The sequence below is a fragment of the Diuraphis noxia genome, unplaced genomic scaffold (assembly GCF_037042655.1).
Source record: "Diuraphis noxia isolate RWA-SAM2 unplaced genomic scaffold, SU_Dnox_SAM2 contig0001, whole genome shotgun sequence".
Lineage (NCBI taxonomy): Eukaryota > Metazoa > Arthropoda > Insecta > Hemiptera > Aphididae > Diuraphis > Diuraphis noxia.
In genome coordinates, this window is record NW_028301711.1 from 74,727,507 (window position 1) to 74,755,150 (window position 27,644).

General features: G+C 26.9%; 1 protein-coding gene across 2 annotated transcripts; it reads right to left on the reverse strand.

Moving 5' to 3' along the window:
- Positions 1-56: 56 nt before the first annotated feature.
- LOC107168843 (talin-2-like) lies at positions 57-26,555 on the reverse strand. Of its 2 annotated transcripts, XM_015518383.2 has the most exons (32): positions 25,978-26,553; positions 25,772-25,907; positions 23,573-23,670; positions 18,566-18,695; positions 18,291-18,461; positions 17,994-18,136; positions 17,769-17,896; positions 17,541-17,709; positions 17,198-17,455; positions 17,060-17,136; positions 16,841-16,932; positions 13,106-13,194; positions 12,883-13,026; positions 12,711-12,819; positions 12,461-12,648; positions 12,134-12,394; positions 11,840-12,051; positions 11,592-11,752; positions 10,188-10,333; positions 9,907-10,129; positions 8,596-8,720; positions 8,271-8,396; positions 8,078-8,194; positions 7,239-7,424; positions 6,938-7,154; positions 6,749-6,876; positions 6,498-6,626; positions 5,789-6,034; positions 5,113-5,249; positions 4,858-5,013; positions 4,314-4,489; positions 57-2,490 (listed from the first exon to the last, which is right to left on the reverse strand). In XM_015518383.2, exons 2-32 carry the CDS (start codon positions 25,905-25,907, stop codon positions 2,357-2,359), a joined length of 4,812 nt encoding a protein of 1,603 aa, XP_015373869.2. In that variant the 5' UTR covers positions 25,978-26,553; the 3' UTR covers positions 57-2,356. The 2 variants fall into 2 exon arrangements, with proteins under 2 accessions (XP_015373869.2, XP_089073178.1); XM_089217052.1 differs by lacking the exon at positions 4,314-4,489 and having other exon boundaries at positions 25,978-26,555.
- Between the last annotated feature and the right edge of the window lie 1,089 nt (positions 26,556-27,644).

The window sequence follows — 27,644 nt, forward strand, 5'->3', positions numbered from 1 at the left end:
TTACATCACTACACCAAGTTTTTGACACAAAAACATTATTTATTAATACAGTACAGTATGTCAGTATAGTTTTTAAAATAATAATAATGATGATGATGATACAATGAAATCAATACATTTATCATTAATGTGCATGTAAATTATGTATGTTTCACCTAGAATTATCAATATTACAATAATTATGATCCGTATTATGCTTAAATTTTCTAATCAACAAGAATATGTAATAATAATGACTTCGTTTTCTGGTTAACATTAAGCTTTTTAAGTTAAATGAAAATACATACATTTATTTTTATATTATATATTATTATACACACACACACACATAAATATATATATACATATATATGTATAATAAATAACTAATAACAATGTTAATATTCACAATGAAAAAATAATAATTGTAATAATTAATAGAAAATAAATAAATAAATATTACTCTTTTATGTAAAATTTTAATTAGTAAGGTGAGTACTATAAAAGTTAATGTTAACAATTACAACAATTAGCTAGTCATTGAAAAAATAAACATGTTACAAACACTTTAGGTGTAAAAAAATGTTAATGTATTAAGCCGTTTCAAAGAATTATGCAAAAAAAAAACTAAATATTTACTTAACGACACATTTAGATGGCAAAATGTGTGACGTGATGATATAACATTAATTGATGTGACAATTTGATTTTAACATTTTTACTTAACTTTAAGTTTAATACAAGATCAAAATATCATTATAATGATTAAACAAAATCTTGTCATACAGATTTGTGAATTAGTCTGCAATTTAGTTTTTAATAGTAAATATATATATAATTCATTATTACGTTAAAACAAAATACAAAAATAAATATAATTCATATATTTGGTATGAAACATAATTAAATAGTTCAAACTAAATTTAAATTTAAAAAAAACCAATAATAATTTATAGTTTTAACAGTATTGAGTAGGCATTTATACTAACAAAATCTTATAATCAATGTTTTCCGAAAATGTCAGTGCAGCTGCTATTTTAGTGGTATCTTGACATGAAAAGGTGTACAAGGACACATATTATTTAAAGTTCTTCTCTTTGTACATCATTAAAAAAGATTTACTATAATTTCATAAAAGCTATTTTATTGTTTTCAATATAAAATTGAATAGCTATCATGATTCACGAGTAATCTTTCAATTGCATATTATTATCATATCATTGAATATTTGAATTAGATATCAAATTTATTTAAATACTACACAATAGTTAATTTTTATATCTTTAATTCACAATTTTCATGAAAAAAAAAATATGTTTAAAACTATTAATTAAATTTTGAAACTTAAATAATGTTTATTATATATTCATTTAGAAAATTTATATAAATTACAAAAATAACTGCAGTTACGTTATTTAATTTTTAAAGTATTATGATCAAATTTTTATAATACATTTTGTTAGTACAGACAACTCTTAACTTACTAATATATATATATATATATATTATCTTTTATACATTTATCATGATACATAATAAAAGTCTATGTCCACAGAGCGTAAAAATTCGATGTTTTTGCTGTTGTAAATACTTATTGGATAATATCTACAATGCGATAATGCCGTTGGGCTATTAAAAAAAATTATTAATTTAGATTATTTATATAAAAAGTTAGCACAAACAACTCTTTCCAAGTTAGAGATTATCTAAAAATACAATAAGCACGGTTAGTCATTGGTTTATGTAGACTGATTTTGATAGATCAATAATTTTGAGTTTCAGCAATACAACCATATTTTTTTTTTTTGAGATAAGATTGTAAAACTTGAAACAATTACTAATTGAATGATTTAATTGACTAGAATTTTGGAAATTAAGATTATTTTAACCGTGATATACATAAATAATTATATATATATATATATATATATATTGAGTAATGATTTTTATTATTATTATTTTTGTTAATTCACTACAACAAATACTTAGTGAGTGAATAAAAATTTAAAATACAAATATGTATAATAATATACTCGTTTTAGGAACTATGTTAAAAACAAGATACTGTTGTGAATAATGTCACCGAATACAATTAAAACCAAATAAGTATAGTTGTTGGACGCATATTCTGATATATCATTAAGTTACAAAACAAAATTGTACAGACAATAATACAGTAAATCAAATACATCAAGGTTGTTAGTGCTTTACATAAATAACAATAAAACATGAATTATTGGCTCTTGATAAGTCTTTAGTGTTTGTGTAAATTAATAAGTGCAAATGTTTAAGATGGAGGGGAGCAACATAATTTTAAAAGGAAATATTTGTGTATGGGTAATGTAATTGCAAGATAACAACAAGAATTCTGACGCTCTCATTCATTGACTGTGTAAGATTTGGTCGTTGTTGTTGTGTTGTTGCTGATTGTGGATGAGCAATTATACTTCACAGTGTTGTTCTTGGTAGACATCGAGGAGGATTTATTATACACATTTTTGGGGCTCGAGCCTGAAAAATAAACATTAATACCTATTATATATTTATATATATATATAATTACATTTTAATACTAGAAGTATATGGCATGCATTTTGATTGTTTTTAAAAGGTGGCTTAAAAGCAGTCTACTAAATTTTTAAATTGGCATCATAATATGAAAATAGAATATATTAAGTTAAAAGGAATCATAATATTTATATTTTTAATCAAAACAACTTTTTAAATAAATATTTTACAAAAAAATATATATATTTATTTTTTTGTTACAACAGTAACAAAATCTCGTTAATTTTTCAGCTGTATATCAATCATCATTGTTTATAAATCCATTTTCAAATTTCTTTTTAATAATTATCTTCTCATCTTATACAATGTATACAAATAATATGGATATACGCAATTTAATACATTTACAAATAGTATAATCATTGTGAAATTCAGAAGTTGCTTAATAATGCAGCCATATCATTAAGTATAAATTAAATTGTCTATACAAAACTAATGTAATAACTCAGAAAATAACTGAAAATTCCATCAATTAAAACCATGAAGATTAAGAGAATGCTATACCACATGTGTTATCTCCAATCTCCATCTTATAAATTTACAAAATACCAAAAACTGTTGAGAACAAGACTATTTTACCACTCCTCTATATTTGTAGTAGAATAACAAAATTTTATTAGACTAGGGATGAACTTTATCTGTGTCATAGTATTTTTAGTATTTGGAAAATATAATTTAAATATCAGTCTGTGAAGATAATTTTTTTTTTTTTTTATTTAATATTAAAAATAATTGGTTAGTGTTGTAAATTAAATGAAAACGCTAAATCATAAATAAAGTAATTCTCAATGGATTGTGGAATTATGGTAATATTACTATAAATACAGAGGGGTAGTTAAGCTGTCCAATGCTCAACAGTTTTTACTATGTTATACGTTGTAAGACAAAGACAGCCTCATATGTCCTCTTGAAACTAAAATCATCATGATTAAACAATAAAAAAATTGTAATGTAATGCAAGCAATAAGTCTAAATACACAGTTTTTGTACATTGACTTCAATTAATGGGATTGTCATTAAGAGGATGCTACACATGTATTTGTTATCTCCTTTATATCCTAAAAGGAATCTCAAAACCATAAATCAGTGAATTTTTACACAACGATGCATAAAAACCCAGTCATATTATCTACCTGTCTATGTTTACTTTATATATGTACATTAAAATGAAGAAGGCATCATAGGAATATACAATGTAAAATTATAAGTTAGAAAATAGTTCAAATTTTTTGGATACTTGGATATTTTAAATGTGTATGCCCTTACTAAATTTTATAATTTTTATATTACAGTAACTAATAGTAGTTAAAGAGCTTAAGGTCTAACCTCATTTAATATACTATATGTCGCAATAAATTCTCTCTAGGCAGACCTAATTTTAACCGTAAACTGGGAGGGAGAGAATAGCATTTTAGGTCTGTGCTACCAATTTATTAGCTCAGTGGTAATTGCCTACCAAAAGACTTGAGTTTGATTCCCAGTCTGGAGGCTTGATTTTAAATGATATTTACCCAAAAGAAGTTAAGTGATGTTAAAATTAAATATAAATTAATTTGATTTCATGTAAAATTGGTTTTGTTGTATATATAAAAAAATCAGTGATCATTAGAGGTTATTAGGCAGCAGAAACACAATAAGGCAAAGCAAGGAACAGCAACCAGCTATAGAGTTTTCAAAGCTTTAAAAAGGTCTTAATAGAGAGCAATATCCACCACTTTATTGCTCTTTTCCACCATATAAAGTATATTTATCTGTAGGCAGTATACCTGCTGAATTGTATGTGTACAATTTATTTGTGCCTGAATGAAACGTTTCATTAAAAGTGTTCAGACTAGTTTGATCATTTGAGTTGTTGAGAAGCTTGTATACGTTGTAGGCATTTGCCTGAATGTTGTCTCCATTTTCATCCATACTACTATAGACGTAGTTGTCAGTAGAGGTTCTATAAAACATTAGCACTGATGTTTTACCAATAGAATATGAATCGCGCTCAAATAGTTTATAATGAATACCCATGCCTTTTCAACATGTTTAATTTCTTTAGAATACAGGAAATGTAGTAAAAATAAACACGTCATAAGAAATACTATGTCCTAGGCACCTAAACTATTATCATAAACAAAAATGATGCCATTATGATTGAATCAAGTGTTAGTCATGTTTTTCACACATAACGCAGTCTAAATATTTCCAAACAACAGACTAGCATTTGAGAACAACAAAAAAATAATCAATAGACAACGGCTAATGTTAAAGAAAAAAATATTGAAACAATGAAAGCTTTTTCAATTTATTTTAATCTAAATTTACCTGCTCCCATTTAACTGTTGTTCGAAAGATGAATCGTTTTCTAACATTTCTGTAGGACTCGAATCATCACCTTTGGCCTTGTATTTGGCTTGCCTGATAACAACCAACCGTTGACGGGCATCTTCTAACTCACGCTCAATCCTTAATACTTCTGACCTGTTCAAATACAGACAGTACACGCTTATTATCATAACTAATTATGGGTAAAATTTTGAGAGTTAAAATAGATGATAAAATTCTCAATCAAGTGATTACCTGGCATTTATTTCTTGTGCGATTCCTCCCACCATCCGTTTGCTAAGAACCAGACTTCGTTCTTCGTCGTTCTGAATGGCTTGTTGGGCTGCTTTAACTAGGTTATCTGTTGCACGTTTGACAGCATTTCCGGCCGCCTAAGTAAAAATAACAAACAAGTTAGAAACACAGTCACATAGAAAAGTCATATCATCAGCCAAGATGTGGAAAAATAATAATTTTAAAACGATGTTTTGCTGCGATCTCTAAAAAATTAAAAATCAATTTAAAGTATTTTGTATGTAATAGTCATGTAATTGAAGTAGTTTGCTGAATCAGGATATTACAGGATTACAATATTAAATAGAAAATGTGTTAAAATATTCAGTCAGAGATTATTGGTTATTACTGCTTCTTATACAATTTTAAAACTACAATGTTTGCTATTTCTCATATGAGAATTAATGTTACAGAAAATCATATTTTAGTTTTTGAATACATTTAGTATTTACTAAAAGGCAAATTTAAAGCTAATCAGCTATAAATTTATAATTAATTGTTATGCACTATTTTGAAAAACAAATACATTGTAATCCTCAAATATTGTTTACTTCAAATTATGCGAAATGTATTATTTAGCAGTAACTAATATCTATTGTTCTTCATACAACACTAAAATTATGTTAGTTTTATTTACCAACAATCTCTTTGTGGATGCACTATCAGGGTCAGCTTTAACCTTGCACGATACTAATAACTGTGCAGTTGATGATGCCACTTGTTTAGCTGATGATATCAGCTTTTCTTCACTGGATATCCCTTGCACTAAAGCATTTGCTGATTCTACTAAACTATGAGTGGCAGCAGCCACTAAACGGGAAGCTGATATCAGGCCTTCTGACCATTGACCATCATCAGAACTGGTTAAAGGTCTGCGACTGACCTGTTTGAATTAAATGTACAAGTTTAAATTATTTACCGTATGTATATTATATACAGGGTGATTCTTTTATCAAACAACTCTCATTATTTCAAAAACTATTGACTCTTTTCAATTTTTTTTTTTTCAAAATTTTAGATCCATCTTGTTCTAGAACTATATATTTTTTTAAATATTTTCGCCCTTATATTTATCAGGTAAACCATTATCAACTTTTGATTTTCAAATGACAACCTATACTTAAAATGTCATAAACTAAAAAATCTATTTTTTCAATCAATTTTCAATTTTCGTTAATCCGTTTACAAGATATAGCCTCCTAAAGTTGGGTGGCGTTTGTGTGTTATAGGTGTATGTTAGGTGGTATTTACACACCAACACCATATAAGTGTTGTTTGATAAAAGAATCACCCTGTATGTTTATATTTTATTTTATCTTTCTAGGTGTTACACATAAGTATCTTACTTTTCCAGAATCGATTAGTTCACGTTGTGCAGCTGATGCTGCTTTTACTAGAGCGGATGTGGCAGCAGCAATGGATTTAGCTGCTTCTAAAATCACTTCATCAAAATTCCATGACGCATCAGCAGCTTCCTGAACACACATGAAACACAAATATATTATTATAAAATAGTTTATTACAGAAGTTCAGAATATTTGTTAGTTATAATACAGTTCGTGTTTTTTTTTAAATAATAAATTTTCAACAATTTTACCACATTGACTGATTTTCTGGGACGTAAACTAGCGAGTTTTTTTGCAGCAACATCTATAGATTCCGCAGCACCCAACAATTCGTTCTCCGCAATTATTGTAGGATCTTCAGGACTGACCCAATCATTACCTTAATAATTTCACAAATTTTATAACATTATACTAAATATTAAAATAATGCAGATTATTACCTTTAATAATTTCAGTTACAGATATCAATTCCGTAACATATTGTGCGATCATACGAGAAATTGTTTGTAACATATGCTTGGAATCAGAACTTGAATTTGGTTTAGATATTATAAACAAAACGGTCTGCAACAACTTTCTGTATTCTTGGGAAATATTGTACCCAGCTTGTAATGTTCTTTCTCTCAAATCAGCATTTTCAATAGTATTACTGCATCCCTATATGACATAAAATATATAAAAAATATATATATATATTAATAGACAATAATGCTTCTAAAATCTTAATGGCAATTTTAGTACCCTGCAGACAGTCAACAAATCCGAAATAGCTTTACGTCCCATGTTTGCTGCAACAATAACATCTTCTTGTTTACCACTATTACCGGCTGATACAGCTTTTGCTGTAGCCATTGTAATTGGTTTAGTACAACGTATCAACTCTTCTACAGTTGCTGTTGATTTGAATGTTTCAGTTGAATTTAAAGCCTAAATTTTGATCACATGTAATAGTAATTATAAATAGACAAAATAAATGCAGAATAAAATCATCTATGGGGATTTAAATTTAATTAAAAATGAATGTGTTTAAACTTAATAGTTTGTAAAACACTTGTTCTGCAATCACAAGTATCAAAATTAGATTTTAAATGAAGCTTAACTATAAACTTGCATCGCAATTTATTTTTAACTAAAATTTCTATAGTGATGACAATATAATTAACAAATTTTGTTTAAAATCATTAGTTGCCTCGTCTTACAAGTGCATTACATACCAAATTTTACGCTCAGCTAATCATGTTTAGCACCGTAAATTTAAAATTTAGAGTGAATTTACCTCTTATAAAAATTAAAGGTAAAATTATTATTGAGGGTTTCTTATAGGCTTTTAATTATATTTTTATTATAAAGTGAGTTATAAGTATTTTAAGATATACAAACAATTTACAATTTTAAAATACTTTAAACTCATGTTATCTGATAAATAAATTAAATATATGAAAAAAATTGATGAAGAGAATTTTTAATAACTATGTCATATCATTCTCTAGTTATGGAACAAAAATTATGAATATTATTTCTTCGTTCTGAAATGTTTTATTACTGTTCTCTTCTTTTGCTTTATGATTATTAATTTTTACCCGAATTTCTTGGCCAATAACTTCAATAGTTGATTCAAGGGCTCTTGTTCCACGTGTGTGTTCATCTTCTACCGCCTTCACAGTTTTTAAAAGTGAAGTTACATTTGTAACCATTACCTGAAAATATATAAATAAATAAACTATTTTTATTAGATAAAGTATTCTCAATTTGGTATTAATTTTATCAATTTACTTTAGCGCTTTCTTTCAGTTCATTCATTGATGGATCGTTGATATTTTTTCCGGAAGCAGCTTTTGTTGCTTGGATTAGATCCCCTAATGCAGTAGCCACATCTTTCACAGCATTGATTAACATAACCTAATAATGTAAACATTATAACGAATAAGATTTATTTTTTATAATTATACTGAAATATAATTATAAAGACCGTCTTTAAAAATTAAAAATGGTATAAAAATGTATAAACTTGAATTTAACTTCTGATTCATATAAATATTGGTTTAATAAATGACAGTAACACATCCATATGGAATTATATAACCTTATAAACACCAACCTGAGCTTCTGGGTTGTTAGCTCCCAAAGATGCTGCACCAAACTTGACTACGTCAGCTAATTGTATTATGGTAGAAACAGCATTTTGAGCAGCAACTGCTAACTGTTCCTGTGAGGAAGCCGCACCTAAAATACATTTACTATTATAATTACCCACAATTATTATACATTAACACATAATAATTATTAAGTTGTCCATTTATTATTTAAATTCAATGATAATATTATAACTTCACCAACTATTGAAATTTATTACAAAACTCTTTAAATTTTAAATTATTTATGTTTCAAAATAAATTATGACAATCAATACATTTTTAAAATAAATAACAACAATCAAGATTACAAATATATTTTAATGCAAGGTTAATTTGTACTTAAACTATTAGTTAAAAATGTAATGCTTCAAAAAAATTGAAATTGAAATTGAAATAAGAAATATTATGTGAACATTATTGTTTAATGATTCAGTTTAACAAATGAAGTAATATGTGAAAACTCCAATACTGACCCCGCCCCCTTTATTAATGAAAGTGACGTAAAAACCAATAATATCAGTTTTAAGAAAAATGCCTGATTATGTTTTTCGTGATATTAACCTCTATTATTTGTTATATTTTTTACACATTTTTATAGTTGTTTTTTTTTTACAAATAAATGAAATAATAACAAAAAAAATATTATTCACTTGTTACATAAATAAAAGTTAATTTAAAATTTGTATAATATAAAGAGTTCTTTCATTTACTAATGAAAAACGAAGTAACTAAATATCATGATTTTCATGACAATCAGAAATATACTAACAAATATTAATCAGAACAAAGTAGTAATATCAAGTACCTCAATGTATTGTACATAAAAAAAAATAATAAACTTTCTAGATATAATGAAAATAACAATTAATATAGTGTTGTTAGTTCAGAAAAAAAGGTAAAAACACTAGGATATAATGCCATGATTTAGCTAGAACATGGAAATATTAAGTAAAAACATGGTGTCTATAATAATATTTAATGAAATAATGCTCAGTAAATGTAAGATAAGACATTCTTACTAAGTACTTCCAATTTTATTTGTTAATTAAGGCATATTCAAAAAAACATCAGTTGTGTTTAAAGCTTATATTATGTAATTAAAGGGATATTTTTTCACAAAAAATATGTAAAATTAGTAAACTTAATAAACTTATCAGATGCCATATCTGTAACATTTTAATTTTTATTATCTAAATAGCTTAGCAAGGCAAAATAATTGAAACAATAATTAGTTTAGTATAATAATTAAAATATTAAACAAAATTAATACTAACCAGTAACTAAAGTTTTAGTATCTTCTACTAATGCCTTAGCAGTTTTCAAAATATTTTCTCGATGATCGGAAAATGTTTCATTTTCATTTTCAGCATGGAGAGTTCCAGCTGTGGCAAAGAGAATTGTAGTATCTAAATCACCAATAATACCAGACACTGTACTGGCAGCATTTACACATGCTTGAGTACCGCGAGTTCCACTAGATGATAACTTGTGCAATATCTAATTGGTACACAATATTTGGTTAAATGTTAATAACAACAAAACATAAATAACATACTTGCTGCTTTTCAATTTCTGTCATAGTGTTTTGTAACTGGTAATCATGTGTCGACTTATGATATCCATAATTTTGATTATTTATGTTTGTATCATGGTTATAATCATAGCGTTTTGTCAACGTTGAAATATCTAACAAATTATCATCTGTAATGATAAAATAATTTAAAAAGCGGGTAAGTGGGTATCGCTCTGCTGTACATTAAAGGGTGGGGTGGACCTCTGACTAGGGTAGGTTAAATTTGAATACAATGATAGGTATCATTGTATACGAAAAACGATTCTGAACGGAGATGATTTGTCATTCTAGGATAATATATTATATTTAAATAATATCATATATTCTATTTTGAAACAAATATTTTATTTTTCAATTAGGACGCATTTTGCATAAGGCATGGTTAATCAATTTTTCCATAAACATTGCATGCAGTTATCATAATTCATAATACCTTATATTATCATAGATATGCATATACCTGGTTTGAGGATAAATCATTACCGTTACGCGATTTAAAACAAATTTAAAACTTAAACGCTCAAAACATTTTTCCTATAATGACTCTTCGAATTTTCTCTAGTTATTTGAAGCAAAACTTATGGAAAACTTAGTCTTGAATTAAATAACCTTAGATATAAACACAAACAATTTTATGAATTTTGAACTACAAAATAATTTGCAAATATTCATGGTTTTGACAAATTTTTGTCAATATTTGAACTTCAAATACTAATAAAAAAAAATTGTGCCTATGTATTCTTATAATTTTTTAATCACTAAAAGAATAACTTACGAGGGACTTTGTATTAAATTTACAAGTATTTTGATTGGGCTAAAAAAATTTTATCGACACTTCAAAAAAAAATTTTTAAAGAAAAATTGAAAATTTCAGCTGTCTATAAATAACTCAAAATTATAAATATGAAAATTAAACTGTATATAGATGACACTAAAATTGACATTTCGTGAAAATTTCAAATATTTACAGTGATTAGTTTTTGAATTACAACCATATTAAAAAATCGATTTGGTCGAAAACTGGTTTTGCGTAAAAATTTCCGTTTTTCTAACATTTTTTTTTGTTTTTCTCGATTTTTTTGAAAATGTTTACTTTTGACCTTTATAATGCACCAAGGATATTCACTTTTCCATCAGAAACCACCCCCAAAGTTTTAAATTGAAGCATTAATTCAACTAGTTATGCTGTACACAGACACAAAAAAAAAACAACCATCATTGTAAAATCAATATATTCATCACTCCGTTCAGAATCTAAAATATTAATATTTTTGGTATTATTGTTACATTGAAAACATTATTATTATTACATTATAAATACTCGTAATGTATCAAATATAATATAGAAAAATATTTTAATAAGGAACAGTATAATTGGTAACTTACTAGAATTAGTTGATGAATTGGTCTGATCTATGAAGCCAGTATCGTTAGATGACTTTGAATACTCTTGGACTTGAAAAGTTTTTTCAGTGTTAAACCTCTTTTCTTTTGAAACAGGAGATGTGCATACATCTACCAGATTACTCAAACTTTCTCCAACAGCTCTATATAATTATTAGAAGTCAAATATTTAACCTCGTTATATAAATGGGTAATTTGTTTAACCAATGACTGCGACAATAAATATTTACCTAGATGCGCTTGTAAGTCTATTAAGTAATTGGTTTAATGTAGTAGTAACTTGATATGCTGCATCAGAAAGCTCTTGTAATAAATGTTCATTATTTTCATGTTGTGTTAAATTACACACAGAAACTAGTTCTTCTACTGCATTAACCACTTCTCTAGCAGCAGCCATCAACTGTTCTTTGCAACTTGGATTTTCAACAGTACCAGCAACAACCTAAACAATCAACAAAATTATTATAAATTATAAATAAAAAATAACATAACATAAACAAGTAAAATTCTATTAAGGGATATACCTTTGTACAAGCAACTAGCTGTGAAGTTGTAAGTGCACATGTGGTTGCAGCACTAATAACATTTGACTGATGTTGTGGTTCAACAGTTGCTGCGACATTTTTAGCTTTAACAACAAGAGCAGCTGTTGTATTAGCTACTGCTTTAGCCAAACTCAATAAAATGTCACGAGATTCATCAGCTCCATCATCACCAATCTGTGTTAATACTTGTTGAGAAGCTTCGCCGACTTTACTAGCAGCGTTAAGTAAATTTTGACGTCCCTAGAATATTCATTAAAATATTAAATTCACTCTACTAATATATACTTGGCATAAACTTTCCCATACAGTGTTTGAATCAGGTTGAACAGCTTTCAAAAGGTCAGTAAAAGCAGAGCACAATTTACGGGCTGCATCTAACAAATGATCACCAGTAGGGGTTAGAGCAGCCAAAACACGTACACCCTGACTCATTTCTGGTAAATTTGTAGTAATAGATGTAATAGCTTGTTCGACACTTGAATAGTCAATATCTCCTGAAATAGTTCATAAAAAAATTGGTTATTTCATTGACAACAAAAAAATAAGCAATAATTACCTGAAGTCAAAGTGACAACTTGAGCTGTAGCGGCATTCATGGCTGCGATCTGGGAGCTAATATTTTGTTTATTTGAATCTATTGTAGTCTCTTTCAGTTTAGTTGAAGCCTGTGAACATCAATAATTCATTTTTTACAACACCAAACCACTTAAAAGAAAATTATTACTTACAGCATCGTTACCAAACTCTGGAATAACAGCTTTTGATATTAACTCTTTTTCAATTGTAGTTATAATTTCTTGACTATTTGATATAGTCATACATAATGCTTTTTGAGGCGCGCTCAATACCTTAATTTGTTTATTTTGTGGTCCCTATAACACACACACATTGTTTCATATTTTATTAAATGTTAGTTAAATTGTATTAATTAACAACACAAATCAAACATACCACTGATGGTGTATGTTGTACATTTATTCGTCCACTAACTGTTGTGTATTGAGCATTTCCCACATGTCCCAGTCCATACGGACGAGCACCTATACATAAAATTATAATTTTTTAATTAATCACATTACTAAACTATTACACATTTATAATCAGTATACAACACATAATTTATTCATAATAGTAAGCTAATAATGGCACAATTACTACTCTTCTTAGAAAGTAAAATATTAATATAATTAACAAAAGTAAAATAGTTATCCAAAAGAAAAAAATGTATTCAATTACTAAACATAAAAAATACTGACTTTTCATACAGTTATACAAAATTGACAGTTATACAAAATTGACACTTATATAAACTGAACTATTTACAAATGAAAATCAATTTAATTGGATATATAAATATATTACTGAACTATTTAAAATGCATAATAAAATTTTAAGTAAACAAATTATGTGATGAGGCCTTGTGTTTAAGTATTTTAAGAGGATGTTAGAACATCATTTTTTTTTTCTCTAGACTTTATATTATTTTGATATTAGAGTGAATTCACCTATAATAAACTTTATGTTAAGAACATAACTTGTGTTGCTACATTGGCTGTTTTACAATATTTTAATTTCCATGCAATTTATAAGCATTTTAAAATTGTAATAATTTACACGCTCATAACTTTCATAAAATAAAAATATAAAATAGCCCATGTAGCAACAGAAAATATTAATATATTTTTAACTTTAAGTTTGATACTACCGAGTGAATTCATTTAAATACCAAAAGCAACCAAAGAATTGGTTTTTCTGAACACAAATTATTTGTGTTTATTGAGGGTCGGAGAAAGAAAACAAATAATGTGTTGACACCCTCTTGGGTCAAAAACTACTCAATCTAATTCCAATAATAAATTACCGGTACTAGAATTTTATTTTAAGAAAAATTCAAACTCTATACTATAAAAAGGGTATGACCTAGCTACATTTCTTTATGTTTTTTCTTTGGATTTTAATTAAATTAGACAATAAAATCAACAGCCAATTGCATATGAATTTGCTTCAAAAGTGTTCTTTAGAATCTAATTAACACAAGGCCTCTTAATCAAGGTGACTTAATGTAACGGTTAGTTACTTAGATTAAAAGCATTTTTATACTAAAATGTATATTCCCAAAATTTTATTATAAATATAATAATAAAAAAACTATTGAGGTGAAATTTACCATCACAAAATAAATACAAAATTCTAAATTAGTTACTAGACTATTAAGTACTAATCATGCACTAAATTGGTTTACTTTATAAAAAAAAAAATCATGCATTTGATTTGACTATACCTCAGGCATTACTACTATAATATTCATGTTAAAAAAAGAACTAAGAATTTGCAACTTCAATCAATTAAAGTATACAGTATGTTTCCTTGATATTAATCTATATCATATTTTATATTTTTATGTAATTATAGTTGTTTAACATTTTTGAAAATTGTTCACACACATAAAAAATCTTACCAAAAAAATATTCATTAGTTCAGAAGATCTTACATTGTTGAAACATACTGTTTTATTTAACTAGTTTTATGTATTTGTGAATATTATTAATCATACGATTACAAATACAAATTTATAATCAATAAATAGTATTCACACAAAACTACAAATATTTATATATGCAATGGATGATAAATATTCAACGATTTATAAAAAAAATTCTGAAGAAACCTACAAGAGTTTAATGATCACATAACAATATACAACTGAAGAGGGCAAATGAATAACAATGAGGAAATGGTAAAATACATTTATTGATTGATGATCAATCAATATTACCTTTAAAGCTCCAGATTGTCTGCATCACGTTGTATTTTTTTAACACAATGCCATGAATTCTATTTTCCTGAATAAAACATTTTTCTAAGTTGTATTTAATGTTGATTGAGAAAAAAAGATTGAAATACATATACTCCCCAAATAACACCAAAGTTTTGAAAAATGTACCTATTAATTTTTACTATTTTATAATATATTATGTACAGTGTGTTAATTTAAATTTTCTCATTTTGCTTCTGTTGTACGATTTTTTTTACCGTTTTTAGATGTACGCCATTTAATAATCGTGCAAATAAACTTAACACATAATTATTAAAATGTCTATAATATAGAGAGTATTTTAATAATAATTAAACAGGAAAATATTTTAAGATAAATTCTAATAATCTAATAACTCTTAAAAAAAAAAAAAACAATTTAATTACCTATGATAATAATTTAATACTTGAAACAAAAAAAATTAAATTTTTTACTTGTATAGTGATATAAACATAATACAAAATCATCAAGTTTTTAAAAAAATACTGTTTATTAATTAATGTGATACATTTTAACAGTCAATAGAAAAAAAATATTTGGGGTAAATATTGTGTATATTAAGGGTTAACTTATAAATAATAAAAATTGAAAAAATCAGTAAGAATCATTCTATGAAGCTAATCATTGTACAATGTATGGTGCAATGGTAGATAAATTCAATCCAAAAATAAGATAGATTCCTTGATATTTATAGATATAAGTATACATATTATATTAAAAAGTGTATTAACTATTAAAATTGAGCACAATGGTGTATAGGGATTTTTAAATCATAGCAGAAAAATTATAATGAAATTGTAAATGAGATTATTTAAAAAAAATACTGTACAAAAATGTAATGGTTAAAATAGTTCTTTAACTTTTCTTATCATTAGCAAACCATTAAAAGTGGTTGCTTATATTTAAATAATTCAAAAAATTGGAAAACTCATTAATTCTGTGATTAAACAAAAAATTGTTGGTAAATATATAAAATAATTGAACTCATATTGTTATCAAGGATCAATAATCTTTATAAAATATAATAATTGAATCAAAAAATTACATGTAGCTTTTCAGAATCATAGTAAACAACACATGAACATGTAAAAGAATACAATCTAAACCATAAAAAATAATTTGATTATTTCCTAATCATACAATTACTTAAGGTTAGTATGAATCAACTAATCAAAATATGTTTTATCAATAAATTACAACAAAAGACTATATTATAATACAACAGAAAAAATAGTTTCACTTAGATCATCTTGTTATATTATATACATCTATATTTAACATAAAATAATTATTTATTAAGCTTATGGTATTTACAAAAAATATATATTTAGCTATATACCAACTCAATGTTTGGTATCATAAATTTCATTTATTTTCATCAACAGACAAGTTTTTAGTTAAAAACTTATCGCCTATACATTTAACATTAATTATAACAGTGTAACTCATCAACTAAATCAAATTTATCTGAATGGACGTTAAATTCTATCTTCTACTATAAATGATTAAAAATAAAGCAGAATATATTTGAATTATAATCATTAAAATAGAAGCGAGTATGTTTAGTGTAAAATATTAACTTACAAAATATCAGACATTTTATTAATGAACATATCGCATGTATTAGGTGTTAGTAAAATACTATAGACATGAGTTAAAATATTATGTTTTACAAATCTTAGTTATATTACATTTATACTGTTTACAAATGTAGGAAACTAGTGTGGTTTTCATGAAAAGCATAATAAAAGCTTATATAAACTATTTATAAGCTTCTACAAAATATTTGAACCGTGATTATTAACATTATTCCTGGTGCGAATGTCATAATAATAATTTTATTTCTAAAATAGAATATAAAATTAACTCACCTTCAGCTCCAGCTCTCATTACTGCAGGTTTAGCCACTGATTCAGTGTTTACTTTTCCAAATTGACTACTTTCATGTTGTAAAATGGTAGCCCTAGAACAATAAAGATTTTAACATACTTCAATTTAAAAAAGCAACTGGATATTTAAGAGTAAATTTCAAAACTTTTTTTTAACCAGTAAATTAAAAAATAATTACTCTAATTTAGACATAAACTTACTTAAGCGGTGAAATACTATCCTCTACCATAGTCGAACCTTCATCTCCTTCAATACCAAAGTGATCTTTAGACTTTTTCTGTAACAAAAATTAATAAATTAATAATGCTTTTGTTATACAATAATTATGATGTATTCACTTTTTTCAGAATAATGTCGATATAACCAGAAATTAATTGAAGTATTTGTTCAGCTTCAGTAGTTTGTACTGAATAATATTGATCTGAATAATCCCCAAAGTCTAAAGTGAATGTATTTGGAGAAGCTCCCCATCTTCTTACTGTTGTTAGAGGCCAAGTTTTTAATATCTCTTTGGTTCTTTCGTCCAAGCGTAAAACTGAATCCTTTGTCACTCCCAAAAGACGAGGAACCAACTTATTTTTTCCTTTCATTTTTTCCTAAGAACAAAATTTGATACTTAGAAAATATTACCAATGTTATATTTAATTAAGTAATGACTTTGAAATAAAGATGATAACATACTTTAACTAAGAAAAATGTTACTCCATACGTGGGTAATGATCTTGCAGTTTTTGTATAAAGAACTTTTGCATCCAATTCAGATAATCCTATATGATTTTTGTGCTCAGAAAATATTTTTTTTTCAATACCTTTTATTTTTGTATATGATTGAGGCAAAAATTCCTTCAAGCTAAAAAAATATACATGTTTATTATTATTTTATAAATTAATATAAATATTAAGCTATACTCTAGAAATGGGGGGCGGTGTTTATTTTCACAATAATTTCCAAATTGAATATGTGTTTGAATACCAGCAAGCTGTAAAGCAAGTTCTTCTGTAACTGGGTGTGTTCCATCTAAAATTGCATCTCTTGCCTGAAAATCAGAAAATAAAACAGATCGATTGAAGGATTAGTTGATTTGTCATTTTTGTCATTTTTGTAACTAAGATAATATATAGTTAGTCAATTACCTGAACATATAATAAATTTAATTGTACTGGATCATGGGAATCTATGTTTCCATCTGAGAAGAAAAATTTCCTTCTCAATAATACAGGTTCACCTTCATCAATGCCTTGTTCTCGAAGAGTTTTGGATGGATCAACCCAGTTGACTGAAATAATAGTAATTCAATACCAAACCACATTTGTGAAAGTATTCAGATACATGGTATTAACAAAGTATTTTTAATTATTTATAAAAATAGCAAAAATGCCGTATAAATTAGACGTAAAAATTATAATGTATAAAATATAAATTAATATTACCTTCATCATCTGTTTTTAATTTTTTTCTCAATTGTTCCATTTTAGCATCTTTTTCGCGTTCTCGATCTTCTTTTCGTCTTTTTAATGTCAATGTTCCAAAATTAGCTTTATTTTCAATTTCTTCTTCAGGAGTTTCTCTCACAAGACTATATTCATCATGATTGGTGATTCCTTAATAAAAATGTACGTAAATACCATGGTATTAGTTTATTTAAGTCAATATAAAATTACATGAATTATCATTGATCACACAAAAAAAATTGTTTGGCTCATACCAATTTTTGTGCAAATGACCACCATTAGATTTGCTACTGGTTGGCTGTCATCGACAAGAAGGGTTTTCAATGTTCCATCAAGCATATGCACTTTTAATGTTCTCATCTTTTTTCGATATTCTAACAAATCCTAGACCATTAAAAATAAATCCATAAATAACACATAATTAGGTACATTAAGGAATTTGTTCTATTCTACATAGTGGTGCATCCAAGAAGAGTAAATAATAAAAATGTGGGGAGTTAAGCTGGGCGACTTATCAATAAATTCAAGGAAGGTGCTCTGTTTTATTTTAAATTCTCATTGTAGAATAAAGTGATGGAAATAAAGGAAGTCTAATCTACATTATATTGTGCATGTGATATATGGAGAAAATAACCATATCATTTTATAATTTGTGTGTAATTAAACAGAAAAACGAAGTATAAATATTTAAAAATTCTTAATAACTTATTGTATTTATTATGTAAACCAATATACATAACTATTTCCAGGTAAGTAGATATTCACTCATTTCATTCTCAAAATAATATTTAATTCAAAATAATTTTTTTTGAAAAAATAGTATTAAATATAATAATTACTTTAAAAGTATATGTAGATACTTAATGGATTTGATTGGTTGAGAATTGTTTGATTACATATTTTAATTATAATCAGTTAAGATCAAGATCAAGATTTAGATGGAAATACTATAATTTATACAAATATGTTTCTGGTTTATAAGAAACCATAAATATAAGAACAATTAAAATAATAGATATTCTGATACTATAGACATGAAAGTTAGATTCAATAATTTATAATCAATATGTAATAATATTTATTATTAGTAGAGACCAGAATTTTGAGCAGCTAACACCTAAAAAAACGTGCAATTCAAATTAAATGTGCAAAATTGTGCAAAAACATAATTTCATTATAGGTACTTTTATTAATAAGTAATTTTATTTTTTTATGTTTTTATTTATTAGGTAGTTGGCATTAACTATTAATTATTATATTAAAATATAACATTTTAAAAATTAAATTAAATTAAAAAAAAATTTTAATTGAATTTAAATTAATAATAATAATAAACTGACAATATGTATCTAGATAACTGACTTTACAATATTTGGTTAAAATTTCTGGCTGCTGCAGATAGACTGTAGTACTATATGTGTACATTATGTAATCGATAATATATTGACTATCGTAGTAGTTAGTCTTAATTAAGTTGTATTATATTATATATATATATATATATATAAATCCAATACTTCATAATATGGTAATATAATATATCAACAATAAAAATAATATAAAAAAATTGTACAAAATTAAAATTTAGTACATTTCTATAAAAAAAAAACCTGTAACGTGCAATTTTGTGCAACATTATACTTTGTTTAAATTAATCTACATCTCTTGATTTGGATTTATAGCTTGTTTCCATAAAATTAAGAATACACCCTAAAAATATGCATTTGCATGGAAATCTGGTCTTTAATTATAAGTACTAATTTTAAAAAAAAAATGATTAATGATTTTAATTAAATCTTTATAAGTTTTTACATTCATAGTTTGCAATATTTTTTAAATTTTAACTAGTGAGTTGTGATACCATAATTAATTAAATCAATTGAGGCCCAAGTGTAAAATTTAAATTTGAAGCACTTTTTATTCAATATAATAACCAGCCGCAGACTCGCTGGGATGCTACGATGCTACAGCATCGCTTACACTAAAATGCATTTAATATAATTTTTTTGATCTAACATTGTACAATTTTGTTTGAATATATTTTGTTGTAACTTGGTACCTATATACGAGTTTTATGTATTTTCAATATTTTAAACATAATCTACATATTTTAAATTTTCAAACATTTTTATTTGCCCTTTTTCCCGTGCCTGATAATAATGATTACCTAGTTATAAGCACGGCTTAAGATAGAATGGTTGCACAACGAGTCATTATTTTGTGATCACCAATTGTTCTTATCAGAAATCTGTTAAAAGTTACGTTACACCGCTATCTAGTTGCTTACATATACATCATCAAAATTCTATTCTTATTTTATATTGTGGTATTCAAAAAGTACTAATTAGTAATTTACAAATTTTATGGATAATCCGATAATCCTTTAAAGTTTCAAACTCATCAAATTATGAAATAAAAATTATTTCATCAATAATAATAAGGTGCTTATAGTGGCTTCACATATGTAATAAAACTTTATATCCCAAAACAAATAAACACTAATTTAAAATTTACTATTTGGTAAATAGCAATGTGTGTAATAGCCTCTATACAATTTACATATTAGTAAAAGATATAATATCTATCAGCAAATTGTAATTGCTATTTACTACAATATCCACTGGGTCCACTGCGGGTTCTGAAGTTTCTGGTTCACACAATTTTAATGGAATTGCTCCCTTTCTTAATTTGTATTTTTTTAAGCATATCGATAAATTAAAATAATACCTACAGACTACAACATATTTTAACACATAGGTACATAGTGTATTGAATAATATCATATCATTCATAATACAACAAATTCTTATTGTATGTAGCTCAATAAAGAAGTAAACTTATGGTGTACTTATTAAGTCCTTCACCAGACTCCCATGTGCTAATAATATCACATTCTTTAAAATGTGAGGCGCACACTCTAAAACTTTTTTTTAATTTAATACCTAGACCATCCTCCCAAAGTTTTTATAATTCGTCCTCTTTAGGAACGCCAAAAAGAGTTTTGGACGCACAATGAGACTCATGAATTGCACAATAATTAGGCATAATGACCAAAAAGGCAATAAACGTAATTGAATATTCACAAAACCAATTATCAAACACAGACTACAGTGATGAGATTTCGTTTAAAAGATAATACATAAACATAACATTGTCATTTAATTATTATATAGATAGAGTATGAGATCAGTGAATCGTGATTATAATAATTGAGTTACTTATTAACTCAATTATATTATATTTATTATTGAAAATGCAATAATTTAATATTATGGCGGGAAATGGGAATATTTTAATACTGTAGTACCAATTAACAACCACCAAGAGCGTTAGTAGTAGTTCACTTTTTCGTTTGTTAGATAAGAACTCTCGTATACCGCCTTCTAACATTGCGTAGTATAGCCCGATGTGCAACCTTTCTATCTTAAGTCGTGGTTATAAGTAATAACTTATTACTAATAACTCAATGATTAATAAAATCCATATAATAGTGTATAATATATAGGTATAATGAAGATAAGAAATAAAAGCATTTATTTTTAAAGAGGGAGACTATCCAATATCTCTATGCGCAATAGGTAGTTTGTCTACTCTAATATCTACTGATTTTTTTTTAATTAAGTCCACACGATATGAATGATTGATAAATTTAAAAAATCTATGGATTATTAAACCTTAAAAATGGTAATTTGTACAATCAGTGTCTTAAAATATAGCATTATTGACACTCCAAACTGAAGGAGGGAATAAAGCAGGTATTTGTGTACTAGTCCATCAACTAGTGGTAATTATTAGCTATTATTTTCCCTCCTACATATCAATCACAAATTAAGGAAGGTAAATAATAAAATATCATTGGTAATCAAAATTACTCATTGAAATTTTTGTAAAATAAAATTTTGTTCAAAGTTAGGTACATTGATTGATTTTAACAAAAAAATAATAGCGCCAGTTTTATTTCTGTGGACTGTTTTTTTTTTTTTTTTTTGGACTAGGGAATTTCACTGAATTATTGTTCTTGGGCCATTTTTTGAAAGACTTCAAGTATCCCAATTCATTTTGTTACCTATAATATTATCAATGTGGATTCTTGATGTAGACATGAATTATTTAAATATTCAAAATAGGATTGTTTGTAATTAAATTCTATGAATATAAATATATATTAATATATAAAAATATATTATATGGTAATATAATATAATATAATAACTATAGAAATACCTACTTGTCTTACTAATATAATTTTTAATACCTAACCTTAAGCTTTAAGACATTATCACTATCACAAGAATAATGAATAGATAGTCATAAATATACAACTCAAAAAATTATCAAGAAATAAAAATGATAGATTGTTATTTAAGAAGCAAAAATATCTTGAATATCTACGTAATTAGTTTAAGAAAATTACATTTTTAATTTGACAATAATAAATACTTCAGAAATAATTGGTGATTAAAATCTAAACTTACATTGTTTTTATAAATATTGTTATCAATAGATCATTTGATTATTTATCCAACTGAAATAGTATTAACATTTTATTGTACATGGTATTAATATGCTGAAACTCTTATAAATATATTGCATGGTGACAATTTGTTTTTAAGGTATAGTAATATGACTCTTGTAATGAAAGATTAGGTTGGGTAATGTGGTATCTATAGAGTAAAATACTACTATCTTTAGTTGATGGGACTATCATTAATCACATCGTCAGAGATCTTATTTGTAAACCAATGACAGTTTAGAAGAAATTACATTCTATTCAGCACTTTATCCATAAACGTTAAATACCTACATCACACACTCCCCATAATTTTTCAATTTCTAAAATACACTTTCAACAGTTTAAATTTAAATTTAAATTCTATAACTTCCAAGATAACTAAAATCTCAAGAACCTTATTATTCTTTACTCATCGTAGATTTATCATCAAATTGATTAAGTATACTATGTATTCAAAAAAATTTATGGGTTTTAAAAAGTAATAATTCACTGTTTTGAGTTTTAAAATAACCATAAATCATTATAAGAGTCACTAAAATTGTCAACATTTAAAACATCTAGAGACCAACCATCCCAAAAATTGAAAACTGCAGAAAAGTATCTTAAAATAATATCAAAATAGGGAATATCATTGTTTTTTTTTTTTTTGTACCTAATGCACTTAATATTTAAATTTTTATGAATTACATAACAGCTGATAAAAACAGTACAATTTAAAGTACTTAAAAGAAAATAAGAATTTACTCACCCCATTTCTCAGAATATAATATTCTAAATTACGCCCAGGTTCCAACCAAACTCCTTTTTTTATGTCTTCATCGGCAAGAAACAATCCATAATCTTTTGCTAAAACAGTTAAAAAATAAATAAAACTATTATATCTCACAAATTAACATTTAAATGTTTATAATTTGCATATCAAGTTATATATGGAAAACATATAAAAAACATTTGATTTATAATGTTGAGCAATATTTTAATCAATACCTATAGTTTATACAATATACATATATTATACACCATATACATTTTCTCAAATAATTCATTAACTATGTATAATTGGGAAAATATGTTATGTGATAGTTAATCCTATCTCAATACAAAAAATGTTTTAATATAATATCATTGTGGCATTTATGTAGTGATGGGAACTATCGAATAGTCACAATCGAACTATTCTATAGTAGTTCACTATTCGGACTATTCAATAGTTATTGAATGACTATTGAATAGTTCAAATAGTCAACGTATATTCGATAGTTTTCAATTTTTCATTGGAATAGTTTATCAAATAATTTTCATTTGAATGTTTATTTATTTCAAAAGTTTATTTATTATTAGTTAATCGAATTATTTTTATTTTTTATTCATTCAAATTTTGATTGGTTGTAACATGTTAGTTTGTTATCTTATATTTAATACATAAAAATGTATTTTTATCCATAGAAGAAATTACATCAGATTTAAATTTTAGAGTTCTTCAAATATCTCTATGAACAATAAGTTTATTTACTTTCTAAATTTTAATGTATAATTATTTATTAGTAATTTTTTAAGATAATTTTTTACAGCTTATATTTTAAAATTGTCTATAGACCAACTACATTTTTATAAAAGTTATGGTATTTTTTTCTTTAAGTTAGACTTTTGTTTGAACATTAGAACATTAAATATAAAAAAGAAAAAACACAATTTTAAAGTGAATTATCAAATCATAAGTTAGTTTTTTATGTATCTAGTATTTACAATTTATTACTTGGTATTATTATTTACTATTTATTAAATTGTATGCATTATTAAAAAAAAAATTTATATCGATCTTAATATTTGGAAATTGGAGTACGTGTTTATGTGGGGACAATGATTCATCGCTAAAAAGTAAAACCTCAGGTGGTCAAAAAATAAATTATAAACTGAAATTTGAAATATCAAAATTCCAAATTGTCCGTATAAAAAAAAACTATTCGATAGTGCTATTTGAATAGACTATAAAACTATTCGATAGTTTTTATTGAAAAACTACTAATTGGTTATACTTAAAAACATTCGAATAGTATTCGATAGGGTAAACTATTTGATAGTGCCCACCACTACATTTATGCTAGGTAAGTACTACAAATATATGGGTGGATTCCAAATCAATGAATTTGACTATAAACAAATTGTTATTTATTAATGATATTAGTTTATGAGCATTCTTTTAAGATGTGTTTAATAGGTAATCTTTATATTAGTGCTAGAATTTAAAAACATATTTGAAAAAAAATCTATATTGTATTTGTTGTTCAGAAATTAAAATACTTTTATACAGTTTTAAGCAAGCATTATACAGTATACTTTTAGAATATTAACCTATACATAAAACTCTGCGTCTCTGTTTTCATACATTTTCACACATAGAAAACTAGCTCTAAAATCAAATGTTCAGATAGAAGATAAAATAAGAGATTTAGGTAGGTACTTAAATGAATTCAGGTAGTAAATTATTAAACATGATATTTAATTTCAAGACTTAGATCATCCAAAGCAATAAGAGTCTTCAACCTTTTTCAATGGCCTGACTAATCTGAGATATGTTTTGATATTGGGGGACATAGTTGTTTAGGGGAGGAATGTCACCATTCATAATAAAGCAACGAAACATTAAATTATCTAATATAATAATATAACACCATGATTTTACTAAAGGGAAACAATAATTGAATTTTCTTAACAACAGCTGTAATACATAGATAAATACCCAGGATCTTGAGTTTTAGAGTTAAAAACTTCAAGATCAACATATTAATGAAATTGGAGGCATATTCAAAGGATAGAAACAGTTGAGATAAGATATACATGGTAACAAGTTAACAGGGCACTTGATAGGTAGGTACCTAACTTATAAATGTTTATGATAATGCTAACAGATAGTACCTATTACAACATAAACTTTGACAGTACTCACGTTGGTCTAGATTGGCTTCGGATATCTTTTCTCTGATCAGTCGACACGCGTTGTACACGGATATGGTCGGATCGAATTGCATCGTTTTGGTGACATCTCGTTCGACGATGGATATTCTCAGAGATAGCGTGGCCATCTGAAAGCATAAAACGTGCACGGACGCAATCAGCTAAAACCTAACAAGCCATCCCGTGGTAGGTACCTACCGTGTAGTCCCCCGGCGCAACGGACTGCTACCTAATCGGGCAGGGTGTGTTGAGAGCGTCGGGCGGTGGCGAAGGCGACGAGTTGGCGGGCACTGCGTGCGGGTTTGTGCGATCGCGATCACGAACGGGCGATGAAAATAATATTATAACAATACGAAATGTGTTTTTTCGCGGCCGAAAAAGCCAACGGCTACGGCGATGACGAATCGATCAGGAATCCGTCGTCGTCCGAGCAGCGGTCTCGGTGGCAGTGGTGGCAGCAACGACGATTGAACAGCGGCGGCGCATGATAACGAGTAACGACGACGAACGAGAGCGACGACGACAGAGCAGATGGACACGAGTGACGACTACGACGGCGGCGGCGGCCCCGTTACCCCTCCTGCCAATCCGACGGACCGGATCTCGAACGCACCGAAATGAACGTGCGGCGATATACGACGGCAGAGGAACGCGACAGCGGCGGTGGCGGAACTGAATATCAGCAGCTCTCACGCGTTTTATCACCGAAGTCGACACTCGGCACACCGCGACCCGTTCAGCGCCGATCGCCGCCAACACCGTCCCGCACCGCTCGCAACGTGCCCGTCCCACACCGGCCCGCCGTACACTGTGGCACTGTGCAGACCAGAAACGTCTATTATTATTGTTGTTGCCCCGCCGCCGCCGCCGCCACTCGTGAGTACTGTACCGAGTGTACCGACGGCGACGCGGAAACGGAACATCTGTCGACGACGTCTCAGCGCGCCCAAAAATAGAACCCGTGGCCCCGGCCAGCGGAGGCCGTGTTTTCAATAACACACGTTGCCGTCATATTATTATTATTATTATTTATCGGATTGACACGATTATTTGCACACGCAAACTTTTACACACCACACGTTTGCACGCCGACGATATTGTCATTGCTAACGCGTACGTCAGCCGTCATAGTGTCATCTCTGTGTTGAATGAATCACCTTATAATGATAAAATGTAGGTAGGTTCTTATAAACGCAAAACGCGGTCTTGGATTATTGACTATTGTGGTTTATTATATGTGTGAGCTGTGAGCATCAGTATATAAATATATTAATATATAATAATATGTTCATTTAATTTCAATAAAAAATATAATTTACACAGTCCAGTGGTTGAAAGAGGTGGGCAAGTTGTACAAAACAAATGGATATAGATCGTAGGTACTGTCGTAACCCTTAAATAATGACATAAAAATTTCAAAAACAATCTCAAATTACGAATATTAAAGTATGGCTTTTTTATCACAGTCAAAATATTTGGTTATCGTTATTTTATTGTTTAGATATGGTATTGGAAAAAAATCTATGCCTATTAATTTCTACTCCTAGAATTTAAACAATTGAAATCTTCACAGACTACAATTAGAATCTATATACAGTCAAACCTTGACTTAAAGTTAAAGCTTGAGTACCAAAATGCTTGTGTTATTTTTTAAATAACCTTTTTTTAGGTATTTAATTATAACGGTAAGTAGTTACCATGTTTTTGTGTTAGAATCATAATTCATAAGTCATAAACTCTTAACCAATTGTACTCTAACGAACTATTAATTATCTATTACATACTGTAAACAACAAATTGTCAATTAAGAATAAATACTGACCTTCGACGGTTGTTAAACTTAAATACCAAATTTAATTTCTAGA